Source organism: Aspergillus ochraceoroseus, assembly GCF_002846915.1.
Source record: "Aspergillus ochraceoroseus IBT 24754 chromosome Unknown P175scaffold_4, whole genome shotgun sequence".
Taxonomy (NCBI): Eukaryota; Fungi; Ascomycota; class Eurotiomycetes; order Eurotiales; family Aspergillaceae; genus Aspergillus; species Aspergillus ochraceoroseus.
Window position 1 is genome coordinate 1778725 of NW_024468479.1, and position 25937 is coordinate 1804661.

At 49.4% G+C, this 25937-nt stretch overlaps 12 protein-coding genes across 12 annotated transcripts; 7 read left to right on the plus strand and 5 right to left on the minus strand.

The window, feature by feature from the left end:
• The first annotated feature begins 123 nt into the window (after window positions 1–123).
• On the plus strand, window positions 124–2138 carry P175DRAFT_0501686 (eukaryotic translation initiation factor 4E). Its single transcript, XM_040897223.1, has 3 exons — window positions 124–579; window positions 671–1444; window positions 1510–2138. The coding sequence occupies exons 1-3, from the start codon at window positions 545–547 to the stop codon at window positions 1772–1774; spliced, it is 1074 nt and encodes a 357-aa protein (XP_040752447.1). The 5' UTR covers window positions 124–544; the 3' UTR covers window positions 1775–2138.
• A 757-nt stretch (window positions 2139–2895) lies between these two features.
• P175DRAFT_0493360 (SUMO protease ULP2) lies at window positions 2896–6687 on the plus strand (the record flags this gene model as incomplete). The annotated part of the gene is made up of 6 exons (XM_040895959.1): window positions 2896–2990; window positions 3100–3160; window positions 3214–4376; window positions 4445–4840; window positions 4894–4968; window positions 5019–6687. The coding sequence occupies 6 exons, from the start codon at window positions 2896–2898 to the stop codon at window positions 6685–6687; spliced, it is 3459 nt and encodes a 1152-aa protein (XP_040752448.1).
• Window positions 6688–6929: 242 nt separating this feature from the next.
• P175DRAFT_0501689 (gamma-glutamylcyclotransferase family protein) lies at window positions 6930–7881 on the minus strand. Its single transcript, XM_040897224.1, has one exon. The coding sequence runs from the start codon at window positions 7667–7669 to the stop codon at window positions 7040–7042; it is 630 nt and encodes a 209-aa protein (XP_040752449.1). The 5' UTR covers window positions 7670–7881; the 3' UTR covers window positions 6930–7039.
• A 327-nt stretch (window positions 7882–8208) lies between these two features.
• On the plus strand, window positions 8209–9203 carry P175DRAFT_0438274 (signal peptidase complex subunit SPC3; the record flags this gene model as incomplete). The annotated part of the gene is made up of 3 exons (XM_040893904.1): window positions 8209–8354; window positions 8449–8522; window positions 8629–9203. 3 exons carry the CDS (start codon window positions 8209–8211, stop codon window positions 9201–9203), a joined length of 795 nt encoding a protein of 264 aa, XP_040752450.1.
• A 190-nt stretch (window positions 9204–9393) lies between these two features.
• On the minus strand, window positions 9394–9610 carry P175DRAFT_0532429 (YqaE/Pmp3 family membrane protein; the record flags this gene model as incomplete). Its single annotated transcript, XM_040899966.1, has 2 exons — window positions 9394–9494; window positions 9562–9610. 2 exons carry the CDS (start codon window positions 9608–9610, stop codon window positions 9394–9396), a joined length of 150 nt encoding a protein of 49 aa, XP_040752451.1.
• Window positions 9611–9895: 285 nt separating this feature from the next.
• P175DRAFT_0479707 (protein kinase PKP2) lies at window positions 9896–11708 on the minus strand. The gene is made up of 4 exons (XM_040895402.1): window positions 11474–11708; window positions 11302–11421; window positions 10963–11245; window positions 9896–10899 (listed from the first exon to the last, which is right to left on the minus strand). Exons 1-4 carry the CDS (start codon window positions 11599–11601, stop codon window positions 10108–10110), a joined length of 1323 nt encoding a protein of 440 aa, XP_040752452.1. The 5' UTR covers window positions 11602–11708; the 3' UTR covers window positions 9896–10107.
• A 669-nt stretch (window positions 11709–12377) lies between these two features.
• On the plus strand, window positions 12378–16851 carry P175DRAFT_0459175 (ubiquitin-specific protease UBP15). Its single transcript, XM_040894695.1, has 11 exons — window positions 12378–12599; window positions 12699–12819; window positions 12996–13140; window positions 13201–13358; window positions 13411–13600; window positions 13650–13758; window positions 13811–14759; window positions 14823–15958; window positions 16010–16324; window positions 16377–16506; window positions 16557–16851. The coding sequence occupies exons 1-11, from the start codon at window positions 12591–12593 to the stop codon at window positions 16664–16666; spliced, it is 3372 nt and encodes a 1123-aa protein (XP_040752453.1). The 5' UTR covers window positions 12378–12590; the 3' UTR covers window positions 16667–16851.
• Window positions 16852–17326: 475 nt separating this feature from the next.
• Window positions 17327–18202, plus strand: P175DRAFT_0493365 (emp24/gp25L/p24 family protein; the record flags this gene model as incomplete). Its single annotated transcript, XM_040895960.1, has 4 exons — window positions 17327–17479; window positions 17553–17741; window positions 17824–18103; window positions 18192–18202. 4 exons carry the CDS (start codon window positions 17327–17329, stop codon window positions 18200–18202), a joined length of 633 nt encoding a protein of 210 aa, XP_040752454.1.
• Window positions 18203–18669: 467 nt separating this feature from the next.
• P175DRAFT_0557740 (uncharacterized protein) lies at window positions 18670–20397 on the minus strand (the record flags this gene model as incomplete). The annotated part of the gene is made up of 3 exons (XM_040900795.1): window positions 19842–20397; window positions 18779–19083; window positions 18670–18712 (listed from the first exon to the last, which is right to left on the minus strand). The coding sequence occupies exons 1-3, from the start codon at window positions 19962–19964 to the stop codon at window positions 18670–18672; spliced, it is 471 nt and encodes a 156-aa protein (XP_040752455.1). The 5' UTR covers window positions 19965–20397.
• Window positions 20398–20786: 389 nt separating this feature from the next.
• Window positions 20787–21836, plus strand: P175DRAFT_0244326 (uncharacterized protein). The gene is made up of 2 exons (XM_040892679.1): window positions 20787–20984; window positions 21178–21836. The coding sequence occupies exon 2, from the start codon at window positions 21241–21243 to the stop codon at window positions 21631–21633; it is 393 nt and encodes a 130-aa protein (XP_040752456.1). The 5' UTR covers window positions 20787–20984; window positions 21178–21240; the 3' UTR covers window positions 21634–21836.
• Window positions 21837–22801: 965 nt separating this feature from the next.
• On the plus strand, window positions 22802–23661 carry P175DRAFT_0557742 (uncharacterized protein; the record flags this gene model as incomplete). Its single annotated transcript, XM_040900796.1, has 3 exons — window positions 22802–23219; window positions 23319–23392; window positions 23482–23661. The coding sequence occupies 3 exons, from the start codon at window positions 22802–22804 to the stop codon at window positions 23659–23661; spliced, it is 672 nt and encodes a 223-aa protein (XP_040752457.1).
• On the minus strand, window positions 23618–25727 carry P175DRAFT_0479715 (RNA polymerase II-binding domain-containing protein; the record flags this gene model as incomplete). The annotated part of the gene is made up of 2 exons (XM_040895403.1): window positions 23618–25497; window positions 25578–25727. The coding sequence occupies 2 exons, from the start codon at window positions 25725–25727 to the stop codon at window positions 23932–23934; spliced, it is 1716 nt and encodes a 571-aa protein (XP_040752458.1). The 3' UTR covers window positions 23618–23931.
• Between the last annotated feature and the right edge of the window lie 210 nt (window positions 25728–25937).

Sequence of the window (25937 nt, forward strand, 5' to 3'; positions counted from 1 at the left end):
ACGGCCATTCGGCGCCGGAAAATCGTTGGAACGAACGAACAGATGGGCAGCCTCAGGCCTTCCAAGGCTCTGGATGGAAATTCACGATTCAAACTTCAAAAGATAATAATACCCTTCCTTGACTGACTGGCCCTCAAAAACTTCTCTGTTACTTCTCGACTCTCCTTGTCCAACCTCCCGTTTCACATTTCTCTTTTCCTCTTCTTTTCCCCGTCCCTACCTTGCCTGGGTTTCTCTCAATCCTCCTTTCTCTTGTTACGATTACGATTTCTCTCTTTTTGACGATTCTTTCTCCTCATCTCCCCCTCTCACACTTCTTTAAACTTTCCTTCGCCTCCCACCCTCCTCTCTCCTCCTTCCGGCTTGTCTTGAATTCTGCATTGCCCTAGCGTTTCGCCTTGTTTTCGCCTTGCTCTTTTTTGTTCTATCGACAATTGTACCATAATTCGCCTGCCTGTTGTTGTTTTTTTTTTTCTTCTTCTTGTCCTTCTTTTCTGCCCGATGACAGCTCCCTCTTGAGCTGTCTCAAGTCGCTTTGCCCCCCATGGATAACGCCAACCTGTGGACTCGCCGATCCAAGTATGTCCGATATATCTCTCTGCTCTTCCCTTGAATGCGGACAATTATATTGGATTCTGACTAACCTTTCTCTCTCTTCTCCCTGCTTTAGCTCCTCCAAACTCTCCCTGTCTATGGCTGGGACTGACGGCAAAGAAAGTGGTGCCCGAGTTGACCTTTCCCGCACATCCAAGCGTTTCGGTCCGGACAGCTCCCACGGTGGTCGATCCAATCCCTTCAACGCTCTCTCCCCTCTTTCCGGTGGGGTGTCCTCTCCCTCTACGAATGCATCCTCTGCGTTTGGCCTAGGCTCGGGCGCCTTTGCGTCCTTCGGAGCTCCCAAGACCCCCGGGGCAATATCGGACGTGAAGACTCCCGGGGAGAAGCGGGATAATCCAGTGGATCAGGCTGTTGCGACATCCACGGAGGGCGTCAAGTCCAAGGGCTCTGCGACATCGCCTGCCAAAGAGCATCTGTTAAGATCTACCTGGGTTATCTGGTATCGCCCCCCGACACCCAAATACTCCGACTACGAAAAGTCCACCGCTCCCCTTGCCTCCCTCTCCTCGGTCGAAAGCTTCTGGTCGATATACTCGCATCTGAAGAGACCTTCCCTCCTCCCTACGGTCTCCGACTACCATATCTTCAAGAAGGGGATTCGCCCGGTATGGGAGGACGAAGCTAATAAGAAGGGTGGAAAGTGGATTGTGAGACTGAAGAAGGGCGTCGCGGATCGGTACTGGGAGGATCTTCTGCTGGCCATGATTGGGGACCAGTTTGCGGAGGCGAGTGAGGAGGTCTGTGGTGCTGTGCTCAGTGTGCGAAGCGGGGAGGATGTTCTTAGTGTGTGGACTCGGATCGACGGGGGGCGCAATATTAAGATCAGGTATGATAGATATTTCCGTTTGCCACTGATGGGCTGTTACGGCTCTCTGACTCACCCAATTGCAGAGAAACGATCAAGCGCTTGCTTGCCTTCCCCGCGGATACAAACATTGTGTGGAAGAGCCACGACGACAGCATTGCCCAGCGCTCTGCTATCGACCAGGCTCGCCAGGAGAAAGCGGCCGGCAACACCAGCAGCCACCACCATCATCACCATCACCACAACCACCCTCCTAACCAGCACCACCATCACCAATTCGGGACGGATCGCCGAAGAACTACCACTGCGGACGACTCTGTGGGGGATAAAGGAAAGGGACCGGCGTCTTGACATGCTTTATCTGAGTCTTGAGTTATGATCGTGTATAGTAAGAAAACACAAAAATCATTTGGGATGATTTGGGACCGGGGACATTTGGGGCGAATATTTTGCGTGTGATTTGACTTGGGGTTATGTGCTCATTTTGGTTTTCCTTCTTTTCTTTCTTCCCTCCTTCCTTTCCTTTGGTTATCTTCTTCTTCTTCTTCTTCTTCTTCTGGAAGTTTTCTCCTGCTCTCCAACGTTCCTCTCCTGCCTGTCCTGCCTGCATAAAAAAATGTGAGTGGACGCAAATGGGAGGCATTCTGTGACGATGCCCCCAACTAGTATTTAAAGTACAAAAAATATACCAGGCCATAATAAGCATGAATCTTGCATCAGGTTGTACTATACATCAGTATAGCCTCAAACTCCCTCGTAGCTTCGGATCGGGGCAGAACCGCGTTTGACCGCCCTGGAGCCATAGATGCGGATGGCGGCGTGGATCACCACAACAGATTCCATCCACTCCTCTCTCTCCCCTTTCCGCCGTGTCTGGTCCCGCAATGACCCTCGTGGTGCTTTTATGCAATTCCATCCCTCCACCGGACCCCTCAGTTGTTGTCCCCAGAGCGATCCTCCGCCTCCGTCATCAGATGCAACTACTTCCGCCCGGCGGACTAAGGCGTCCCGTGAGCGCCATGCCAATTTGCCTGCTGTGAGCAAGAAACAGAGCTATTCGTCTCACCTAAACTCTTGAAACCAGCGCATGTAAGAGCTCCTTTTTTTTCCAAACTACATTCTTTCCCATCCAGGATTTTTCATCCTAGGCTCTCTTTGTCCCTTGTGCTCTTTTCAGAGCACCTATATATCCCACTCTTGGTGGAATGTATTTTCCTTTTTTTTCTCTCACTCCTACAGTCCCCCCCCCCCCCCCCAAAAAGAGCTTATCGCCGTGCTCCATTCTGGACCTAATTTTCTCTCTGGCTTTCATAGTCCGTTCATAGCTATGTCAAAGATCTTCAATCGGTTCGGGAACATCGATCTATACGTCGACTACTGCGCCACACCATCCCTCACAACCAGGATTAGGGATGTCGAACCTGTAAATATTGTCTTGTCATTGCGGGAGGATTGTTCGCGACGCTAATACAATGCATACCAGATCCCGGGGGAGAGATCCCTTGCGTAGCAAGGATTACTCGCAACAGACCTCGGACGAACTCAGGCTATTGGGTGGGAGCCAACGGTGCGTCTATCCTCTATACTTTGTGCCTCTACACTGTAGCTCTACAACCTGTTTGGGCGAGCTCGGCTTAGGGAGAGTTTAACTGACCGGATTTTATTTTGATTTTCAGACCGGATCCAAATGGCGTACGAATAGTTCCGGGGCAGTCACTCAACAAAAAGCGAATCGCAGTATGTTCATTCGGACCATGATTCTCCAACAGATTCGCTGATGTCAGGTCTAGGATGCCGCTCCTTCGTTTAGGCCAATGGATACTATATCAAGGAAATCTCGGGATAGTGGACCGGTTCGCGTGCGGGGGAAAGAAAGGCAGTTTTTTGGTAGGCTTACACGTCCGAGCAATACGGCAGATTCCCCGGAAAGAGCACCAAAGCGGCGTCGGGTAGAAGACCCTTTGGACGACCGTGGCGCGCACCAGCGTCCCGCAGCATCTTCCGTCGTTATAGGACATTCGACTCGTGTATCCCCCATACCCAGTCAGATTTCGCCGCAAGCGATGAGGCAAAAGGATTTCAAGGCCGGCCAACCATCGGAGTACCGGAGTGTTGAAAATGGTATCAAGGTTCCTCGGATTAGTCCGCAAAAGATGCCTAGACGACCTAGTTGTCAATCTTCCGAAGACCGGGACCTCGGCTTCATTCACGGTGCAGTACAGGAGAGACGAAGACAATCCATCGTATCGAGTGTGAATTCGGAACCGGCAGCGCGAGATCAACTAGGCGCATTATCGGTTCCTAGCGTGGAAATCTCTAATAAATCTACTACGGTTCCTACCAAGAAAACTGCTAAAGGCCCACCTGCGGGAGACTATCGTGCTTTGGCAAATGGAAAGATGCGCGCGTCTCTTTCAAGGGAGAGTCCCGATGAGTTACAAGGGGAGGCTACAGTTCGTCCTGTGCCAGCCTCTTTGGAAGATTCTACGAAGAATGCGCCTAGTGCACCCAGGACATCGTCCCCCTCGAATATTCGACCGACTGTCTTTACCTCATCGTCTCACGGAACCCTTACGAACCCTAAATACAAAAAAGCAAAAGCCGCCAAAGGCAAGTCCGTGCGGCAATCATTTAAAGTCACGTTTTTCCGCGGTGGAGCTGCACACGATCCACCAGAAAGCCAAACTGATGAGCTTGTGGTGAATTCTACAGATGGCGATATCTGCATCCGTCCATCTGAAGCAGATATACGTCATGAAATCCATATTCCATTGCAAAAAGTTCTCAAGATCCTAACAGGGGACACCGCTAGCCGGAAGATTCGGTTGGAGACGTCGAAAGGATCAGAACAAGAGACTAAATTCGATATTGAGCTATCGTCAGTACGGGAGAAGGAGGAGTTCTGCTCTTTGGCTCGCGAACTTCACATTATTGAGGTGCAAGAAAAGCCTTGGTATTTAACCCCCCCGCGTTCCATTTCTTTTTGTCTCGTTTTGTGTATGCTTACAATCTGATTTACAGTGAGTGGATGGACAAAGCCTTTAAAAGACGCCAGAGAGAAGGCAGACAGCAAGAAGGTGCAATCGGAGTCAAACGCTCCTGGCGCGTGACCGCGATCGAAGAAACCCCGGAATTAAAACCCGAGGCATCCAGGCGAGTAAAACTCTCAGACGCGCTGCAAAACAACGAGGGAAATGCCGCTGGAGAAACCCCAGACACGACCCCTGGAAACCACATCCTCCCCTCAGCTCCTACCGTGACACCCAGTGAGAAATCGAATTCTAGAACCACGTCCAGCCCTGTTACACAACGCAACGAAGCAGTGGAAATACCCGTGAAAAAGTACAACCCAATTCCACAAACCTCTGTGCGGGCAACGAGATCGATGGCGCGGCAGTTGCCAACTACGGTTCTCTAGTGAGTATCCTTTCTTTTGTTGGGGGGGGGGATCTTTCTAACGCCATTGCTAGCGACGATGATCCCGATAGTGAGGACGATGGCATACCCCAGCTAGGCTTTGCTTTGGGGTCCCAGAAATGGGCCAAGTACGTTCAACCTCCCAAAAGGAAACAACCTTTACTAACCAAAAAAAAAGACACCCACTCGTATACCCTCGTTATGGCAAGAAAAAGGCCGAAGTAGGCGCTTCGGATCTCGAGCGACTGGGAGACCGCGAATTTCTCAACGACAACCTCATCGGATTCTATATTCGTTTTCTAGAAGATCATCTCGAGCGATGCAATCCGGAAGCTGCAAAGCGGGTTTACTTTTTCAACTCGTACTTCTTCGCAACTCTGACAAACCTACCCCGAGGCAAGCGTGGCATCAACTATGCAGGCGTCCAAAAATGGACCAGGAGCGTTGACTTGTTCAGCTACGATTATATCGTGGTACCGATCAACGAAAATGCGCATTGGTATGTTGCGATCATCTGCAACTTGCCATACCTGCCAGGCATATTGGATGATAACCCAGCTGGCGCCGCTACTCGCTCGACGAGTGAGGTCAAGGAGACCCCAGAGCCATCAGGACCCACTGAGCCCGCTGAAGGGCCACATAGTGACACAAATGCAGAACCCGCCAAAGAGGAAACAACCAGGCAATCGCTCGCTTCGATGAGTCTCCTCGACAAGCCAGGAGCACAGGAAACCCCAAAACATACCGATACTGAATGGCCTGAGCAGGAAGAAAATCCAAATCTTCCGCCCACAAAGTTCTTTGAGTCATCTAGTCAAACCCAACCTGAATCCGATAAGCCTTCGGAATCGAAGGGGTCGCCTAGAAAGGGGCGAAAGCCAAAGAAGAAGTATGCCGGCATAAGGTACCCCACCTCACAGCCAATCATTATCACGTTTGACTCCCTGGACGTAGCGCGCTCGCCGACTATCACTATCCTTCGTGAATATCTCTTCGAAGAGGCCAAGTCCAAGAGAGGGGTTGAGATTGATAAGACCCTGGTCAAGGGCATGACAGCACGGGGTATTCCTCTGCAGCCTAATTATTCCGATTGCGGCCTCTATCTCTTAGCCTACGTCGAGAAATTCGTGCAAGACCCGGATCTCTTCATCAGGAAGCTTCTCCAGAAGGAAATGAGTTCTGAAAGCGACTGGCCTCCATTACGCTCCGGTCTTCTCCGATATCGGTTGCGGAAATTTCTGGAGGCGCTTTACATCGAGCAAGAACAATTAAGCCGTGAGAAAGCGGACGAGAAGGGTTGCATGGTGGACCTGCAGCCCATCTCCTATCTTCTCGGGATGATGTCTTCGCAAGCGGCGGCCAAACCACAATCCCAATCCCAATCTCAAGTCTCACCGGTACCAGAATCGAACCTGTTAAGATCCCCTTCCAGTGCCCGGCCTTGCGTACAATCGCCTACAAGCCCCAGGGCTCGCAGCGCAAGTCACCCTAGTAGCTCTGCCCATGCGAAAGCCGGAACCCCCGTGATCAACATCGACCAAGTAGCCAGTACAGGCACCGAGTCTACTAAGCCTCTGAAAGCCCCCTCGGCTCGTCATGAGATTATCGAAGTGCCTGATAGTCAAGACCAGGCCAAGCCCTCGAGACTGACACAATCAGTGGAGACTCGTTCAACTGTGCTGGCGACAGAGCCGAAACAGAAAGGCGGGGACACCGGGTACGTCGAGGACAGTGACGGCGTGGAAGAGGTTACCGTCTCGAACCCCCAAAATGCCAGCAAGGGCAAGAAAATTGCAGTGCATATTCAAGTTCCTGGGACGCCACCCCAGTCGCCGAAAGCTGCATGATTCCGTGGATGCTTTATGTTGAGATTCATATTCAATATTCCACTAGATTTACGTTTCCCTGTTCCCTCGTCTCTCTGGCCCTTTTTGTTATTCCTCGTTATTGTCTTATTCTTTGTGTTTCAAGTGCCGTTATTTATTTAGGCGTTTGGGGCAGGAGGAACATACGTTGACATCTTTACTGGGAGCATTAGATACCAACCAGCATTGCATATATTATCTTATTTATGGCTGATTCGTTTTATATCATAACTACCTCCCCTTAGACAATTCCATTGATTCTCCAATAATATCAATCACCACGTCTCTCTCTCTCTCTCTCTCTCTCTCTCTCTCTCTATATACTAGTAAGCGACTACCAATCCCGCTCATCCGCATTAACCCACCACGCCATCTTATCCCTCTTGAACGCCTCAAAATCCCACTCTGCATCCTCTAACCTGTCCCTCCCGGCAACCCACACATAGGTCACCGCGTCAACTTCCTCCGCTTCATCTGCAAACTCGGCGCGGGCGGCCTCAAGCACCTCCCGTAAATGCTCCTCGGAGCCACCGCCACCGCCATTGAATTCCATATTCCTATTCGCATTCACATTGGCCCCAGTATGCCCCGTTCCGGGTTCGGGTTCAGGTTCAGGTTCATCACCACCAAGCAAGGTCTCTCGAAGAATCCGGACTTTCACTTTCTCACGCACGTACTCGGACCCCTCGAAGATGTCTAGGCGGTGCAGGTCGCAGTTTGTCAGGCCCGACACTAGAGTTCCGAGAACTGACGCTGCCGGCATTACTGGTGTTGTTTCTGTTTCTGTTTCTGTAATAGTGGCAGCAGGTATTGCAGCTATTATTATACCCGGATAATCCACCCCTCGTACCCTGTGCCTGCGATACCCGTGTAATATGGCCGGATGGAATTGGAGCAGAGCCGTTTGCCATGGTGCGGGGGTCGCGGAGCCGTGAATTACTCGGGAGAGGATTTGGGGGGCCATTAGGGTTCCTTTGGTTAGTTATTATCCATGTAATATAATAATATAATAATAAACAATATCGAGAGAGAGATATGTGGATGTATATATATGTATGTATGAAATATGAAAAGGGGGGGGGGGGGGTATAGGGAGTGGGTACCGTAGAAGAAGAGGACGTGGTCGCCCATCTTGGTTCCGATCTATTCGATTAGAGAAGGTAAAGGGTGTCGAATCTCTTGACGAGAAGGTTGAAGTAATTGAATTGAAAGAGAAAGAGAAAGAGAAAGAGAGGGACAGGTTGTTAGATAGTTAGTTAGACTACGGGGATGATGACTCCCTTATCGATATGTACTGTAAGGCAAGCTCCGCCTCGGAATCTCACGAAAAAAGGTCCATCTGGCTTCATCCATCAGCATAACTCAGTGCTCACTCCCCTTCCCTTCTGTCCACGGGATTACTCCCTCTTTCTTTCTTTCTTTCTTTCTTTCTTATAGCTTATAGCTATTCGTCTGGACAGAGGCTGGCACTATCTACCGTCGAATCGACCGACTCAAAATAAAATGTATTCCACCCTCAACCGCGCCCAAGCGGTCTTCGGCTTCTTCACGACAGTAGCTATCTTCGTCGCTGGCTTTGCGGCGCTCTCAGTGGTCTTGTTCCCTACCGATGGAGTGACCTCGAAAGTCCAGTTAAAAGATGTCAAAGTGTAACGTTTGCCGTCTCTTTTCTTCTTCTTCTACTCTACTCTACTCTACTCTACTCTAGCAGAGCTAACACTAACCCCGGGGGGTCCATGACAGAATCAAGGGCCGTCCGCATTACTACTCGGCCAAAAAAGAAGAATACGCGCAAATGCGATTTGATTTGGATGCTGGTATGTTTATTCTTTTCCTTTTTTTTAAAAAAAAAAAAAAAAAGAATATTATATATATATATATATATACACAACCAAACTGAAACAACACTGACACAAAATCAAGACCTCTCCCCCCTCTTCAACTGGAACACAAAACAGCTCTTCGTCTACGTCTACGCCTCCTACTCTTCCTCCGACAAGGAATCCTCCCTGCTCCCAAACACCCAATCCATAATCTGGGACACGATCATCGAGGCCCCCGAATCGCCCTACTCCTTCTCGAACCTCCGGGAGCGGCTCTTCCCCACCAAGTCTTCCTCCTCTTCTTCACCCCGCAAAACAAAGGCAAAGAAGAAGAAGAGCAGCACATCTTCGTCGTCGTCATCGTCGTCGAAGAAAACCAACAGTAAAACACCTGCTGCTGCTGCTGCTGCGCCTGGCGTCTTGAAGCTCCGCGACCAGAAGAGCAAGTACCAGGTTAGTGATATCACGGGCCGCCTGGCGGAGCGCGCCAACGTCACGCTCTCCGTTGGGTGGAATGTCCAGCCTTGGGTTGGGGCGTTGTGGTGGGCGCCAGGGTCGGGCACTGTTCCGCATACTGCGGGGGTGGTTGGAGAGTCGAAGGCCTTTGGTTTTCCGGCCTTGAAGGGGTCGAAGCCGAAGGAGGCGGCGGCGGGGTCTACTTCGAATCCTGTGTAAATGGGGTTTTAGGTATGTTTGTATATGCTATGCTATGCTATGCTATGTAGGAGCCATTTTATTTCTCTTTCTTTCTTTCTTTCTTTCTCCCCAATTCGTTAACTAAAGGAATGCATCTGAACAGAGGGGAAATATCATTCCGATGTAATTGGTAACTACCCAGGGAGAGTATGGTATTATTCAAAACGCATCAAGGGAAGAGATGAGCCACTAACCTCAGGATTGTCAAGAGGATGTTCATGAAGAAATCAACGCTGCAGCCAGACATGAGGAACACGCCGAGCGGTGGTACTATTCGGTGTTATCGTTAGTGACGGCAGTGTACTAGCCAGGTAATGCTATTGTGGAGGCGACGTACTGAACAGGGTGACGAGGATTAGACCCAGCATCGAGCACGTTCCGGCCATTTTGAGGGCTCTAGATTCTAGATGGCGTACTATGATGGAGTGCCTGTGGTAGATCTTCTTGGTCGGTCGTCGGTGTCAAGATACGTTCCGAGCCCGCTAAGGAAGAGAATCACGAAGAGAAGGAGAAATATGTAGATGGTAACAGTATCATCATGGCTGGAGTTGAGGTGATTCATTTTACGAGGACGGACAGGAACGACGTCACACCATACAAGCATTCAGAAAAAAGGCTCAACGAACAGCTACCAAAATGGACTTTTTTTTTTTTTTTTTTTTTTTTTTTTTGGCTGCTGCAACTCTCCCAAGGCAAAAAGAGAGGGTGCATTCCAGATGACGTCATTCCGACATGGGCCGACCAGACGGAATAGCAAATCCTGATCTTGTTCCGTAAAGCCGACTTTCTACTCGTTTTCTGTCTTCAGGGTTCCGAGGGTATATATATATATATATATACGGAGTAGACGTTTGGACAGTTTGTACATTGCTGGTTGGGTGGATCACACCGCATCAATGGTTGCTCTGGTGGTGACTTGCTCGTTCTTGTTGCCAAGTTTCGAGATTTGAAGGAAGGCATCCACACCATATCCTTCTAAGCTGTGTAGCTCGAGACTGCCTGCCCAGTACTCCGCGTAGACCCGGCTCATTGGAAGCCCTATTCCAAGACGTAGATCCGGAGGCCGCGAGGTCAGGGTATCGAGGGAGCTTTCACGAAAGGTTTCCTTGTCCGCATGTTTTCTCTCTTTCGACACAGTTAATTCCTGCAAAGTGGCGGCCATTGCGGGGACTCTTCCTAAATTCGCGAGCCGTACTTTGCTATGGGGCCCTTTGTTGAAAGACCACAGGTACGGGAGTATTTCTCGCGGGATCCCGCCCCCTTGGTCGGACACCCGCAAGATTACATGCTGCGGTGCTTCACAAATCAGGACTTCAATGGGGGGCGGTTGTTCCTGCAGGTCATGATACCTTTCACTGACGGCCTGAATCGAGTTCCGAAGGAGTTCGCCAATTATGTATTCCAGGTGGCTCAGCATGTATGGGAATGTCGCATCGAGGTGGCCCTGTACAGATATCTCTGGGATCTTATCTGATCCCGAGCTCTGCCGAATCATGTCTTGAACTAAATTTCCGCACCGTTCAACGACTTCTTTGGCGTTACATTTTAAGAAAACCTCCCCCACAAAGTCTGCATTCAGGTCTGTTCGATCTTGTGATCCAGGGAAGTGCCACGGGGAGTTGAACGTTTCCGTCAATGCGAGATGTTGTTCTGCAATGACTCGCCGGGAGATTCTCTAGACATGACCAAACTCAGTAAACGGTGACTCATTGACGGAAGGTGCAAGATGGAAATTTACCGCTCTGAGTAGAGTATTCATGAACTGGTCCATGACCTCGGCGGGGACCAAGTCCCGGCACTCCAGCACTCCCATTGCTAACTTTGGTATGACAACCAGGTGCTCTTGGAGCGTCTTGCGCAATACCTCGCAGAAGTTGTCATTGTCCTCGAGCGTTCGGATTTCTGGTACCCGGCGAAATCTCTCAAAGGCCTTATAATAGAGTTCGTAGACGAGAGAGAGGTGAGGGTTGGCTACCACAACGTACGGTAGCTTTTGGATGTCTCGTAGACGATGTGCTATTCTATTCGGCGTATGACTTAGCGGACAATCGGACGGGGAGCAGTTGAGCTATCTAACCTGGTTGGGAGCTCCGTCCGCACGTAGTTGGCAGAACTGATGAGTCGGGATTCGGTCAATGTGCGCCCAAAGAAGGTCAGTTGGCGCAAACTGATCGGTCGAATTTGTCGTTCGACCCATCTAACATGCATTAGCCACGGGAGCTAGTTGAGAGCGCATTTTGCGGGCATACTCGTCTAGAGCCGAAACAGGTCTCCATGGCGGAAGACTGTGGGAAGAAGTCTCAGTAGACAGTCGTCGTGTCGAGCGACAGCCTTCTCGGAGGACATGCCAGCATCGAGCTGGATGACTCCGCAGCATCTCGCTCTGGTAGAGAGATCAAGAGCACCTCATGGGAGTCAGAGAGAAGGTTAGGTTTGAAGAAACGTTCCCAAACATGACCTCAAATCTCCAGGTCGAGTCCTCCAAGCGTGGGCTGGGAATCGTGCCATTGCGGGCAACTCAAGATCTCTGGGCGGTGAGGAGCTTGGTCGCAGTTTCACATGTGACCCTGCAGGGCCATTTACCACCTAATTTACTGGAGTTGACTGGGGGTTTCTTCTTCTCTTTTTGTTGATATTTAGGATACCTAGGTAATGAATACATCATGATCTAATTGATGGCCGGATTGGACGAGAGAGCTGCGAACCGGGTGGATGGTTGAGTTTGGTTACGAGAATTGCAGAAAAAGAGAAAAGGGACCAGAAGCAAGGAAAATACATCGATCTGGAGAAGAACCCAGAGAGAATGATTTTTTCTACTCGGCCTGAAGGTAATATCAAAATGCTCCGGAGGTTTCTTTATACATAGAATGTCAGAAAATACACCCCGGGTGGTGGTGTTGACCAAGAAGAAACCCCCGGTGCGTCCAGTCAGAGTGAAGTAGGAAGAACCGCAGAAAATTCCTAGGTACTCCGTATGTATCCGTCTAGAAAGGAAATATAAGAAAGAGTCAATATAAAAAAGTAAAGATGATAGGGTATCGCAGTAAATCACTTACTAGTGAACTATGAAAATTTGGGTGGCTTGCCAAAAGGCCTTAATAAGAACTATCCAGTCCGCCGCCGTTATTATTGGGTCTGCGGGCTCCGCCACAGGCTTCAACTCCTTTGAACTTGGAACCTGTTCTGAACCCTCACTCGGAACTTCTTCTTCACCTTTCCCCATTTTCCTCTTCGCTACCCGGTTGCGACCTCTGACATATATATCTTTCCTTCTGTACCTAGACTAGACCCTGCACTCTCCCCACTTATTCTTTGAGCAGAGTCCACTTTCTGAGCTGGGTGCTTGCACGCACTTTTTCTTCCTACATGGACAACGTGAGTCCTCGGCCCTCCCTTGAAATGCAACCGATCAGGGTTTTATTTGACCCTGCCAGGGATCATCGTTTACTGACGTGACAGCTCGAACCCCTCTAGGTCGCGGATAATGAGATGCTGGTCGATGAATATGAGCAGTTTCACAATGATAGAACCGACGATGTCGTCGTCTCCCAGTCCGGATCCGAGGAACCGGAGCCAGAACCTCCTGCGGATGACTGTAAGATCCTCACCATACCGTTCACTTCCCCTGCGACGATTCCACACGTTCTGCCAAGCTTGCGGTGTTCCCGATGAGATATCCCCGCGACAGGGTTATATCACCTTGGTACCGGTTCCAGGCTTTTTGACCCTTCTCAGGAAGCATTGTATTCTGAAATAAGTTTTCTCCTGTAGATCCGGCAATGATGGCTCGACTCCTCCCAAAAGACCCGGATTTGGAGACCGCCGATGAGGCATGGCATACATGGCATATTGAGGACTGGCGGAAATTAAAAAAGAGGGAACATGGTCCGGTTTTTCAGTGTGCGGGATTCCCATGGTAAGCAGCAGGTTTCCATCTTAATTGCACCTTCAACACGGGTTTGACGGGGCCATCTAGGCGAATTCTTTTCTTTCCCTATGGGAACCACGTCGAACACGCCTCCTTCTACCTGGAGCATGCTTGGGAAAATGAGCCGCCAGAGAACTGGTACGCGTGCGTTCAGTTTGCCCTTGTGCTTTGGAATGTAAACGACCCGACTATCAACATTTCTCACGGTATGCTTCATCGATGCGCTGGGTTTCGATTCTTCTGCTGATTTGAGTATAGTCGCTACTCACCGATTCAACGCCGACGAAGGGGATTGGGGTTTCACCCGATTCTGCGAACTGCGCAAGCTTTTTAATATGCCATTTGAGGGCCGTGGTACACCTATTGTACAAAACGAAGAAGCTAATATTACCGCCTATGTGCGCGTTGTCAAAGATCCCACAGGTGTCCTGTGGCACAGCTTCCAGAAGTATGATTTACGTTCATTCTTTTCCGATGACATTGCTGACAGCTTCTAGTTATGACTCTAAGAAAGAAACAGGCATGGTTGGGTTAAAAAACCAGGGTGCTACTTGTTATCTCAACTCGCTACTCCAGTCGCTGTATTTTACAAATGCTTTCCGCAAGGTACGCTTCATCCCTCAGGACTTCATAGAATATTTCGATAACCTTTGTAAAGTCTGTCTATCAAATCCCGACAGATGAGGAGGCTTCGAGGGAAAATAGTGCCTGGACTCTCCAGAGATTGTTCAATAATCTTCAAACCAGTGAATTATCTGTCTCAACAACCGAACTTACCGCATCTTTCGGGTGGGAATCGCGACAAATTTTCGAGCAACAGGATGTTCAAGAACTATCCCGAAAGTTGATGGAGAGGCTGGAAGAGAAAATGAAGGGAACGCCCGCAGAAAAGGCACTTCCAGAACTATTCGTGGGGAAAACAAAGACTTATATATCTTGCATTAACGTCGATTATGAGTCGTCGCGAGTGGAAGATTTCTGGGATATCCAACTAAATGTGAGAGGCAACAAGACGCTCGACGACAGCTTCAAGGACTATATCCAAGTGGAGACACTTGAGGGTGAAAACAAGTACGACGCCGGCCAACCGTATGGCCTTCAAGATGCCAACAAGGGTGTTATTTTTGAAAGCTTCCCTCCTGTGTTGCATCTTCACTTGAAGCGCTTCGAGTATGACATCCACCGAGATGCCATGATGAAAATCAATGATCGACATGCCTTCCCCATGGAGTTCGATGCTGCCCCCTATCTCTCTAAGGACGCGGATCGGTCCGAGTCCTGGGTTTACCAGCTGCATGGCGTATTGGTTCACAGCGGTGACTTGAATGCGGGTCACTACTTTGCCTTCTTGAAGCCTACCAAAGACGGATTCTGGTATCGTTTCGATGACGATAGGGTAACTAGGGCTACTGACAGGGAGGTTCTCGAAGAAAACTATGGCGGTGAATATGAACTCGCCAATGGCGCGGCTGGAGCCCGACAACCGTACACACGAGGTCTATCTACGAAGCGGTCGACAAACGCCTATATGCTGGTTTACATCCGGAAGTCTAGATTGGATGACGTTCTTTTGCCTATCACAAAGGAGGATGTGCCTTCTCACATTGGTATGTGTACAAATGCCTTTTTTTGGTGATCCGCAGCGACTAATATATGCTTTCAACATTTAGAACAGCGTCTAGCGGAAGAGCGCGTGGATTTATTACGCAGGAAGAAGGAGAGAGAAGAAGCTCACCTGTACATTAATGTTGGAGTGTTGACCGAAGAAACTTTCCGGTCCCATCATGGTTTTGATCTCACAAGCTTCGACCAATCAACTGATGATGCAGCACTTCCGAAGCAGTATCGAATCCTCAGGGCCAAGAAGGTTGGCGAGTTTGCACAGCAAATAGCGGAAGAGAAAGGCATCGATGCTTCTCAAGTCCGATTCTGGGTCATGGTGAACCGCCAAAATAAGACAACTCGGCCAGATCAGGTCATCAAGGATCCAGAAATGACCGTTGAAGAGGCTTATAGCCGGTTTGGCACAAAGGGCAACCCTTTCAGGGTCTGGCTGGAAGTCGGCCAACCTTCCGCAGATGGAACAATGTCTTGGCCGGATAGCAACAACTCGGTGTTGATCTTCTTGAAACATTTCGACGTGCCAAAGCAAACTTTGACTGGCGTTGGCGCTGTATACGTTCGCAAGAACCAGAAAGTTTCCGACCTCGCTCCGACAATATTGGACTTAATGGCCTGGCCGGCTGGGACGGAGTTTGTCTTGTACGAAGAGATCAAGCACAACATGATTGACCTGATGAAGCCAAAGCAGACCTTCCAGCAGTCCGAAATTCAAGACGGCGACATTATCACCTTCCAAAAATCGGTTAAGGAATCGGAGCTACCACCCACGGCATTATATGCCGATGCCAAACTATACTACGATTACCTCCTTAATAGGATAAATGTCACCTTTGCTCCTATCAAAGCAACCGATGGCGAGGAGTTCACGCTGACGCTGAGTCGGAAAATGACATATGACCAATTTTCCAAGAAGGTTGGCGAGCATTTGAACGTTGATTTCACACATTTGCGTTTTGCTCCCGTCATCGCTAGCACAGGGAAGCCAAAGCCATTCATCAAGAGGAGTTCCAATCAGAATGCGCAAACCCTACAAGCCATCCTCAGTGGCCAGGTGACTGGCTATGGGCTCAGCGTGCATCGCCAAGACGCACTTTACTATGAAGTCTTAGAGACAAGCCTAAGTGATTATGAGTCTAAGATCTGCTTGTCAGTAACATGGCTCTCCGAAGGCATTACGAAAGAGGTAAGAAATCGCTTTATTTTGAAGGGATGCCTGGTTGCTGACCCAAACTAGCAAGTCGTCGAGGTCCTCGTTCCTCGAGATGGAACGATCTCTGATCTCCTGGCTGGCCTGCAGAAGAAGGCGAATCTTGACGACGACACGATTCGAAACACGCGGGTTTACGAAACGCACGGAGGCAAGATATACCGAGACTTCCAGCCGGATTCTAAGATTGCTGGCATCAATGAGTTTGTCACCCTGTACGCGGAGAAAATCCCTGAAGAGGAAGTGAGCATGGGGAATGGCGATCGGACAATCAATGCGTACAACTTCGATAAGGAAGTGAACCGGCCACATGGCGTACCTTTCAAATTCGTTATGAAATCTGTAAGTGAACACCGCCCAAGGCGAGGCCATGCGTTATGCTCATATTTGGTAGGGCGAAATCTTCAAAGAAACCAAGGAACGACTTTCCAAACGAACGGGCCTCAAGGGAAAGCGATTCGAGAAGATTAAGTTTGCTGTTGTTCCTCGATCGTTATACTCAAACCCAAGATATCTTGAAGATGGTAAGATCTATGTGCATTGATTCTCCGGGAGAGTCGACTAACATTAATAGATGACATACTCTCCGACATAATCGGCGATTCGGATGATCTGCTTGGTCTTGACCATTTAAATAAGAACCGGAACTTTTGGAACAGAAGCGAGTCCTTCTTCATCCGATAGAGGCCGAACGTGATAAATGCATTACTGCACCATATGCTGCATTGTTAAATGACACACAACTTACACACGAATTGCGGTAAATACGAATGGGCAGGGAGGGTATGATTATAGGGGTGTTAGGCTCACCTTGGTCCAGAGAGAGAAGGAGAGAATGGGGGAGGAAGAAAACCCCCCCCCCCCCCCCCTTCGAGTCTGTGAAATGCAACGATGGAATGTGTTTCTTTCTTCTATTCTATTATTATGATTTGCTGTAGACGGGGCTGGTTTTACGATGTTGGTACTATATTATGAAGTGCAAGTGATTTATGAAGAGAGCAGCTTGTCTGTTAGCTGGGGCTTTATGAATGATACATATCTTCAACAGCTTCAATGTTGAGCATGCCTGTTGCATATCCGCATGTCTGCTAAAGCAAGGTGCCTACTTAACTATAATTACCAAAAGTTGTGTTGTTTTTCTGGCGGTTTTGTTGTGCTGTCGTCTGGGTTGGTTGTTGCTGGGGGAAGGTGAACTATTATGTAGAACGTACGATGCAAACATGTCAAACACGCGGAAAACCACACAGCTGTCCAGAACTTCAGCTCCCCCGTCGCGTGTTCAATCCAGTCGCTCAACCTGGGGAGTTATCGACATTGAGCTCCCGGCTCTCCATTCCGTTCAACATGCGATTCACAGCGTTGCTTCTGAGCGTCTTTGCCTGCCTTATCTCCTCTGTGACCGCAACGGCCTTGACCTACCGACTTGAAGCCAACGAGAAGGCCTGCTTCTACAAGTTCGTCGAGGAGAGGAACACCAAAGTCGCATTCTACTTCGCCGTGCGTTCTGATCATCATTTGGGTCGCAATTATAATATCCAAAGCTGATCTGATCGTTGTATTTTGATTCTAGGTCCAATCCGGCGGTTCTTTCGATGTCGACTACTCGGTCGTGGGGCCCGGCGAGAAGACAGTTCTAGACGGCACCAAAGAGCGCCAGGGCGACTTTGTGTTTACCGCTCAGAGCATTGGAGAATACCGCTTCTGCTTTAATAACGAGATGTCTACTTTTGCGGAGAAGATGGTCGATTTCGAGATCGCGGTGGGTTCATTCAACCTGGGGAGGCGCCTCCCAACTCAGATATATGCCGCTGACTGACTGTTTTTTATTTTCTAAACTCCAGATTGAGAACGAACAACGGACAGAACTCCCCTCCCGCCAGGGTGCTAGCCCCGAACAGGCGTCTGCTCTGGAAGAATCCATCTTCAAACTCTCCGCCCAGCTTTCTACTATTTCCAGGAACCAGAAGTATTTCCGGACTCGTGAGAACCGCAACTTCAGCACTGTACGGAGCACGGAACGTCGTATCTTCAACTTTAGCGTGATTGAGGGCTTGATGATGGTTTCCATGGCTGGCCTCCAGGTCTTTATTGTGCGGTTCTTCTTCCAGGGTGCCCGGAAAGGTATGCTATGTTTTCTAACTCCTCTGTGCCCTTCAATTTTCCTACGGAGCACACCTGCTTAGTGAATTGATCTAACTTTTTGGTATAGGTTACGTGTGATGAATGACTTATAATATATGATCTTTGAATTGTGGCGTCTACTATTGTATCTACGTTTATCCCCCCCCCATTGTAGGGTTTTAGAAATCTTATCCTTGTTGCCCAAGAGCTGGTAAATTGAGGCAAGTTGCATCATCCACCGTTCATCAATGAGTTGGCTGGGATTATTCCTTGCGTTTATCCTAGTTCTTTTTTAGTGAAAAATTCGGGCGGCACAGACGACATCATCCTTGGCGGTAAACCGATTCCGATGCCTGATATTCGAACGGATTATCCCTTGGTTACGTGGATCCTGTCCTAGATATCATCTTCTCCAAGATATGATGCTATCCTCCGCATTGACCCAGTTTTGTGAAACCCAAATCGGACGGCAGCAGGATAACAGGGAAGACCAACACGCAGTTAGAGAGAGAGAGCTCTACAAAAAGAAAAGAAACAGGCAATTGTTGCGACAGCAGACAAACCAATCATAGATGACGCCGGGTGGCCGAGAGGACTACTCGTACCTTGCTTCGAATAGTTAACTATGTCGCGGATTCGCGCTTATAAATAAAATGGGTTCGGTGGACAACAAACACACTTCGACGATCCCGTACTTGCCAGGTCACCGTCCATGATGACGTTGAGGTGCAGCTCGCGCGTGAATGTGGAAATCGCCGATTCAGGAATGCGACACATCCTCCAGCCGCCCCCGAGAGTCCCTGATACTCTGGGTTCCTCGGTACGGTACTCTTTCCATCTCCCGGGTCCTTCTCAACTTTCTTGAGCTCAAAGTCACCCGGTATTGCGGTGGAAACGTGTTGATTCTCCCACGAGAGAGAAGTTTCTACTGTTCCACCGCTTGAGATACTAGGGGCGAGTTTTGTGATATCATCAGTCAACTAAATGTAAAAATTAATTCCAAATATACGAGGATGATGTAGGTTCTATTATAATAGAGTGACATGATAGTGTCTCCTTTTCCCGCTGACTTTATTGGACATGTCTTGATTTTCTTCGGGAGAGAGTTCATTTGTCGACTGGTGCTCGAATTAGATCACCATGGAGAATCGCCCTTGGTACCTACCGTATAGGAAGGTGAATGTGAACAAACAAGAGTTACTGTACTCTCTGCTTGCCTCCTATCGGGGGTTATTTTTGGAGTTGTGGTTTCACGTCCTCGCTGGCTTTGCATTGCTTCCATCACAGTGGATCCCCTGCCAAACTCTAGATAGATAGATAGCAGATAGACCATTTGCATTCGAGCCAGAGGAAAGGGAATGGCCTCCCATTACCATGGGTATAGTTTGAGAGTACTGCAAAAGATCTGGGGAAAAAAAGCCTTTGGTTCACCCGGTGGCAAGTCCTGCGTGTCTTGGTATCATCATTGCTTCCTCGATTATTGGCTGACAGGTCGGAAATGGTGCTAGGTGGTATTTTTCACCCACGCTGCGGTCCGTAATTCGAGCAGAACAAGAAGTCGAGAGAGGTTGTAGAAGTTAAGGGGATTGACCACCTGACGTCACTTGACCCTTGAATGATAGCCTCAGGCCGTGTGGCGGCTGACGAGATGTGAAAACGACAAAGAATGCATTTTCTCCATCCACGGTTCTAGATTCCATGTCCCCGGTTACTATATCTTCCAATTAACCAAGTTTACTTGCTCCAGAGGAACATCGTCATTTTCAACCTCACGATGCAGATCGCGCTGCAGCATACCACGGACGCTCATTCCCAGACCTCCCCATCCCGGCCATACCAGCTCCTCCACTTCCTGGAGCATTCTCAGATTCCTTTTCCAGACGGCTGTTTTTTTAAAACTGACGGTCTGATATGGAGGGTGGATATATCCATACAATGCGGCGAAGATCCATGTCCGTTTTAGCTCCTATTTAGACCTATTGGTCCTTGGGCGGCTAGTCAGTGGGGAAGGTCTGTTTCTGCATAGTGCATCACTGCATACTACTATTCAGCGGGCGATCGGGTTAGCCTGTTGTGTAATATGCACTGCGCTGCACTCCTCAAGCCCATAGGAATCTTTTCCTCCAGTGACCTCATTACAGCTCCGCTAGATGGAGGTCAGTGGGTCCCCCAGAAGGAATACTTCCCTTCCCCAGCGATATTACCTCCGAACGCCTTTACGAAGGTCCGGTCTGATGCATGTCGAGTAGCAGCGCCACAAAATGACTGCTTTAGTAGGGAAGAAGGGGGCCGGCAGTCTTTTTTTTTTTTTTTTTTTTTTTGGCAGGAAATTACATTCTATCGCCATTTTCTATTTTGTACGGACTGCGGAGTACCATTTTCTCCTTTGCATCCCAGGAACCCTGATGTCATAACTCCTTAAGGCCTCCTTAGAGAGCGAATCCCAGCGTCGATATGAGACCTTCGATCCTCCTGTGGGCTAGATCGAGTCGGCCTGGTCAAAAGATTTCTTTTCGTTGGTTCCCCCATTAAGAATGAAATGGAGATTAGGGTTGTGATCTCATGTCGGACTAGAAGGACATTTATCCATGGATCATCCCCTGGTCGGCGATTCTATTCTACATTGAGCATCTACGCCTTTTCTCTCTTGCTCTCTCTTGCGACCTGTTCGTACCACCGCTTCAGATATTCGTGATTGCGCTTCGTACTTTTTCCCTCTCAAGGACAACAACACGTCTCTCTACTTGAACGAGCCCGTTGTATTTTCTCTTCTGTTTGATCTTTGAAGAAGGTACGCAAGGTCGTGCAGACCGGATCTCCTTTTCCAGCCGCTTTGCCCGTTCTGCTCCTCCATTGCCCTCTCCCATCTATATCCCGTACGGTAAGACAGAGAGACCTTTTACAAGGTTCTTTTCTTTTATCGAAATGACCTCCCCGGACTCTCTCCGTAACCCATGGAAGAGCGGGACTGTCTTACCCTTTGATCGAACGGTGTTACTAGTGACAACTAAAAAAGATAAAAAAAAAAAAAAGAATGAGAAAGAATGACGAATGCAACTGACCCTATTCTACAGAAACGAGTCCAAAGGAAACCCATCTGCCTGCAGGACCCTCCCCCTCCCCCCTTTTTAATATATATGTCGTCTTTCCTGAATTCATCTGGGGACACGACATTCTCCATGGCACCCTCAGGCGGAAACAGTGATCGCCCACCCGATGGTGGCACCCATGTGCAGACGGATCACTCTTTGGATCCTCACACCTCTATAGAAGACTACAGCCGCATCATGCTGGAGTACACCCAACGCCGTATGGTCGACTTTGCCGATGTCGACGACGACAAGGGATACGCCACGAGCCGCAGCAGCCGCAGCAGTAACACCAGCGGCAAGAGTGGTGTGTCGACTAGTGGGTTGCTTGCTCGTCAAGCTCAGGGGTTTGGTCCATTGACAAAGATCGGCAATAATAGCAGCGATGAGGTCCAAGGCAAGGATTTCGCGACTTCGAGAGACGCCAAATCCTCGGTATAGTTGGCCGTGCTTCTGCCATTCTACCGCACGGGGGAAGAACGAGAAATCAAGAATCGGGTTATGTTTTCTGTTTTTGTTTTTTTTTTCGAATCACACACGCACACCAGTTTGTTACTGCTTGTTGCCTTTGCTGTCGGTTCTTAGAAACAAAACCTACACGATATCTCTCTTTTAACAGTCTGAACTTTGGAGTCTACATGGTGTTTTTGATGTTTATTCGCAGCGCGGAGTCCTTTACTTGTTGGTAAGATAAAGATCAGCAGCGACTTTAGCGAGCGATGTTGGTCCTTCAGCATCCTCACAGCCGGTGATGCATCAGGGGGAGAGATGTGATGAGGTGGCTGTTTTTTTTTTTTTCGTATTATTGTTTTAGCATTTTGGTTCTTCGTCTTCTCATGCCCCAAGTATGAGATATTTTTCTGTTTTCTTTTCTTTCGTCTCGGGCGAGAATCTCGGTGGCATCCCTTCCTTTATATGCCGCTATGCCTATATTTCGAACCCGAATATTTCTTTTCCACCCGATATACGAGCGAGGGGACCTTCAGTACGGAGTATCTTTTCAGCACCTGGAGGTTGGTGTGAGGGCATTCAGGGAGACATCGCAGACTTCTTCCCTCGCCGGACAGTCCGTCCTGGGATTTCCAACCGTCACAGCTTCCAGCCTGTCGTTGATTAGATGAGCCAGTCCAAGATCAGCCTCGTTGCATGTCCGTGTTTGTCAAAGTAATGCTAACAGACGGTGAGTATGATTGTGATTAAAAGGTCAAGAGTATAGGTGAACATTCTCTGCATCTTTCTTAGGGATTAGCCCATACCCAGCTAAAAGGTTCTCTCTCTCTGAACCAGTAATGAGTTTGGCATTCCTGAGATACTTCTACGTCTGCATTCCATCGCGCGAAGGATGGTAGTATTAGACTGCAAAAAGTTCCAGTCACATTCCTCTCCAGAGTCATTGTTTACTGTTCCTGAATGTCTCGAACACGTCCGGATAGTGGCTGGCATGTATAGAAAGGGAGGAGGAGCACTTTATACACTGTTCATCTTGCTTTTTTTTTTTCTCTCTCTCTTCTTTTCTTTCTGCTCGTTTTACTTCTTGACACTCAGAAAAGAAACCAACCCAAATTCTATCTATATCTATATCTATATATATATATATATATAAAAGAAAATGAAATCCCTCCTCCTCTTCACCCTAATCACCACCACCGCCCTCTCCCACCCGCTCTCCACCACAGCAATAACAACAACAACACCAAGCACCGCCATCTCCGACTTCTCCATCCCCGTCTCCATCTCCATCCCCGCGCAGGCCACCCAAGCCGCCGCCAACGCCGCCAAAACCAAAGCCAACCCGGCGTCGTCGAAAATCCACAGCACCGAAGCCCTCGCCCACCAGATCGGCGCCTTCATCGCCCACCAGGATGCGGACGGGTCGTCGTTGAACCCGCAAGCCTGCCCGCCCAGCCATAGGTCGAAACAGTGCTGCACGAGCGTGAATGGGATGACGCAGGATGTGGAGAACGAGCTGAGTGACGTGGTGCCGTTGTTGACGGATATGCAGGTTTCTTCGATTCTGGGGGTGCAGTGTATGTTTCTCTCTCTCTCTCTCTCTCTATTCCTTGCTTCTATGGATGTTTTGTGTGCTGTGCCGTGCTAATCAAGTTCGATTGCTCTCTATGATCCAGGCACTGCAATGACAGCTGAAGAACCCAACACCGATTGTTTGGATTCGGTTATGTGTTGTCATGCAGATCCCAAGGTTCGTATTATTCTATCCTATCCTATCCTATGCTATGCTCTCTCATATCCGTGGCAGAGGGAAAACAACTAACCTGAAACAACAAACAGCAAGGAGGAGGCACACAGTCGCTTCTCCAGAGCTCGTGTCTTCCCTATAACGAGGCCATCGCCGATCAAGACAATGCCATTGCGGAGAGCGAGACTCAGGCGGCTGCTTCGGGGACGCCGGTTGCTGTGGCTTCTTCTTCTTCTTCTTCTGTGGCGAGTGCGAGGGCTACGAGGGTTTAATTTAAGTATTGATTGATTGATTGATTGATTGATTCATCGTTGAAGAAGATGTGGGGTTTCTCTCTCTTGACTTGACTTGATTGACTGTAATGTGTTGAATCTCTGGAGTATGGGGAGGTGGTTATGTATGCTTTTTTTTTTTAGTGAGGATTTGGTTAGAATCTACGAGGTATAGCCTGAGTACTTGTTTGATTTACTTTTACTTCTACAATATTTATATTTCGAATTAAAGAATCTTCGTTGACTTACAAGTACATTAGAAAAGGAAAGCTATCGCCATCCACGTCCTGACGGAGGCCCTGGTGGATACTGCCACGACCCCCGTCCACCTCCCCCCGGCTGATGTGGAGGCGGAAAGTGGTATGATCCCGGAGGCATTGGCTGCCCAGGATATTGACCACTATTCCCACCCGGGGCGAAAGGTGGAGGGAAATTTGGAGGCATTCCTCCCCCAGGAGAACCACCGTAGCTGGGCATCGCGGGTGGCGGCGGAGGCCAAACACCCTGGTAATTCGAAGGTGGGGGTGGCGGAACTGGCATTCCTGGGGGAAAGCTGTGCTGACCAGTCGGAGGGAATTGCATTTGATGGAGAAGTGGAGGAAACGACGGAGGAGCTGGTGGCGGCGGTGCGTTGATGTAGGGATTGCCGGGTTGGTGGTGGTGGTGGTGGTGATACGGTTGAGGTAGAGGCGGAGGAGGTATATTATTTCCAGACATGGATGGTGGGCCGGGAGGTTGCGGAGAGTAGGATTTCTCGCGCGAACCCGACCCTGATCTTCTCCAGGAGGTTGTACGGGAACGGGAGCGAGATCTGGAGTCGTACGGTCGGCGTGCGGGCGAGCGGCTGCGTGATCGTGGACTCCTGTATCTGCTGTCGTCGCTTGCTAGGCTATCGGAATACCGTCGTCGCCTGGCAGGGCTGCGACTGCGACTGCGACTGCGACTCTGCGAGCTGTGGCGTGTGTTTCGTTTCTTCATCTGCTGACAGAATAACCGCGACCAGCCGTAGTACGTGTCGCTTTGAAGGATGTCTCCCGTGAGAGTGTCTCGGATGACGGTCTGGCCGAGATCATCGATATCAATGACTTCGTCGTCGTTCTGCTCTAAACTCCCCGATCCGTAGATCAGATCGACATCTTTGAGGAATGCCTTGAGTGCGGTAACTAGCTTCCCGTCCGCGGGACCGGCCAGGAACTGCAATGGTTTGATCGAGTCAGGACGTAGAGGAATGGTTGAGTTCGGGATGATATGAGGAACAAGGTTGCCGGCAGGGAGGTCGTAGTAAGGAGTAGAGAGATCTCCATGAGTTGACGGCATAACAAACGGCGCGTCTCTTCCCGCAAAAAGCTTTTGTCCCGATTCCACCTTATTCTCCTCCGCAGTGGCGCTCGTCTTCACTGGACCAGACACGGCTGAGTTGATAACCACCTCGCGGAGTTTACTCACAAAGTCCTCGGCAAAGTAGCTATGCTGCTGCCAGATATCCAACAGGCCGTCTAGCCGTTTATGGTGTTTCGGGTGTTTCTGTCGGTCGTAGGAGGCAGCGTAGCTCAGCAATTCCACAATATGCGGCTGCAAGGATCCGCTGAGGGTAGAGAAGGCGGCAGTCGAGTTGTTATGGTACTTTGTGTGATGGAATAAATCATTCAGCAGGTACAGCATATGTAATCGTTTCCTCTTCGCAGACGGGCCAGTCCGCGTGTCTGGCGTTGCAGGCGCTGCTGAGCCATCTTGGCCCGAGGGCAGCGATCCAGCCAGAGCAACCAGATATTTTGCCAACAGGCTGACCCGATTAGACGACGAGACAACATATCTGAGAAGCCATGATTTGCAGGTCTAGTACGCGTCGAAGCAAGAAAAGCAAATGATTTAGTAATTCAGCGACCCCGTAGGCAAAAGGACTCGACAGATCAAACCTGGATGTTGGCTGGAGAGCAATGCGACAGGGCTCTTTCGAGGTAGTTATGCAAAGCTGTGATGTCGTCGCGGGCGATGGAGGTGGGGTCAGGACGCAGAAGTCCGGCGGCGAGCGAGGCCTTTGCAATGGCGATCTGATGGGAAGCCATTGTTTCCGCAGTTCTTCGCTCGAGATTCAGGAAGATCGATGGATGGCTGTCGAGGCTTTGGGGATGTGAGGTTGGGCGTCTCATCACGTGATGCGAGTGCACCTTGACTGGTTTACAGACATTCCAGTTCTTTTGTCAGGGATAAATGATGTATATACCCAACAACCAATAACATCCAACGGAATTGAGATATGTCAGAGAAAAGTGGCA

What these genes read in the sequence shown, in the direction of transcription:
- P175DRAFT_0501686 (XM_040897223.1), top strand. Translation starts at nt 545, where the DNA reads ATGGATAACGCCAACCTGTGGACTCGCCGATCCAA. An exon ending in CTGTGGACTCGCCGATCCAA is followed by an intron (nt 580 to 670) that starts GTATGTCCGATA and finishes TCCCTGCTTTAG; the next exon opens with CTCCTCCAAACTCTCCCTGT. An exon ending in GGGCGCAATATTAAGATCAG is followed by an intron (nt 1,445 to 1,509) that starts GTATGATAGATA and finishes ACCCAATTGCAG; the next exon opens with AGAAACGATCAAGCGCTTGC.
- P175DRAFT_0459175 (XM_040894695.1), top strand. An exon ending in GACTATCAACATTTCTCACG is followed by an intron (nt 13,359 to 13,410) that starts GTATGCTTCATC and finishes ATTTGAGTATAG; the next exon opens with TCGCTACTCACCGATTCAAC. An exon ending in CCGAAGGCATTACGAAAGAG is followed by an intron (nt 15,959 to 16,009) that starts GTAAGAAATCGC and finishes GACCCAAACTAG; the next exon opens with CAAGTCGTCGAGGTCCTCGT.
- P175DRAFT_0479707 (XM_040895402.1), bottom strand. Translation starts at nt 11,601, where the DNA reads ATGCTGCGGAGTCATCCAGCTCGATGCTGGCATGTCCTCCGAGAAGGC. An exon ending in CCTGTTTCGGCTCTAGACGA is followed by an intron (nt 11,422 to 11,473) that starts GTATGCCCGCAA and finishes AATGCATGTTAG; the next exon opens with ATGGGTCGAACGACAAATTC. An exon ending in CGGACGGAGCTCCCAACCAG is followed by an intron (nt 11,246 to 11,301) that starts GTTAGATAGCTC and finishes TACGCCGAATAG; the next exon opens with AATAGCACATCGTCTACGAG.
- P175DRAFT_0244326 (XM_040892679.1), top strand. Translation starts at nt 21,241, where the DNA reads ATGTCGTCTTTCCTGAATTCATCTGGGGACACGACATTCTCCATGGCA.
- P175DRAFT_0501689 (XM_040897224.1), bottom strand. Translation starts at nt 7,669, where the DNA reads ATGGCCCCCCAAATCCTCTCCCGAGTAATTCACGGCTCCGCGACCCCC.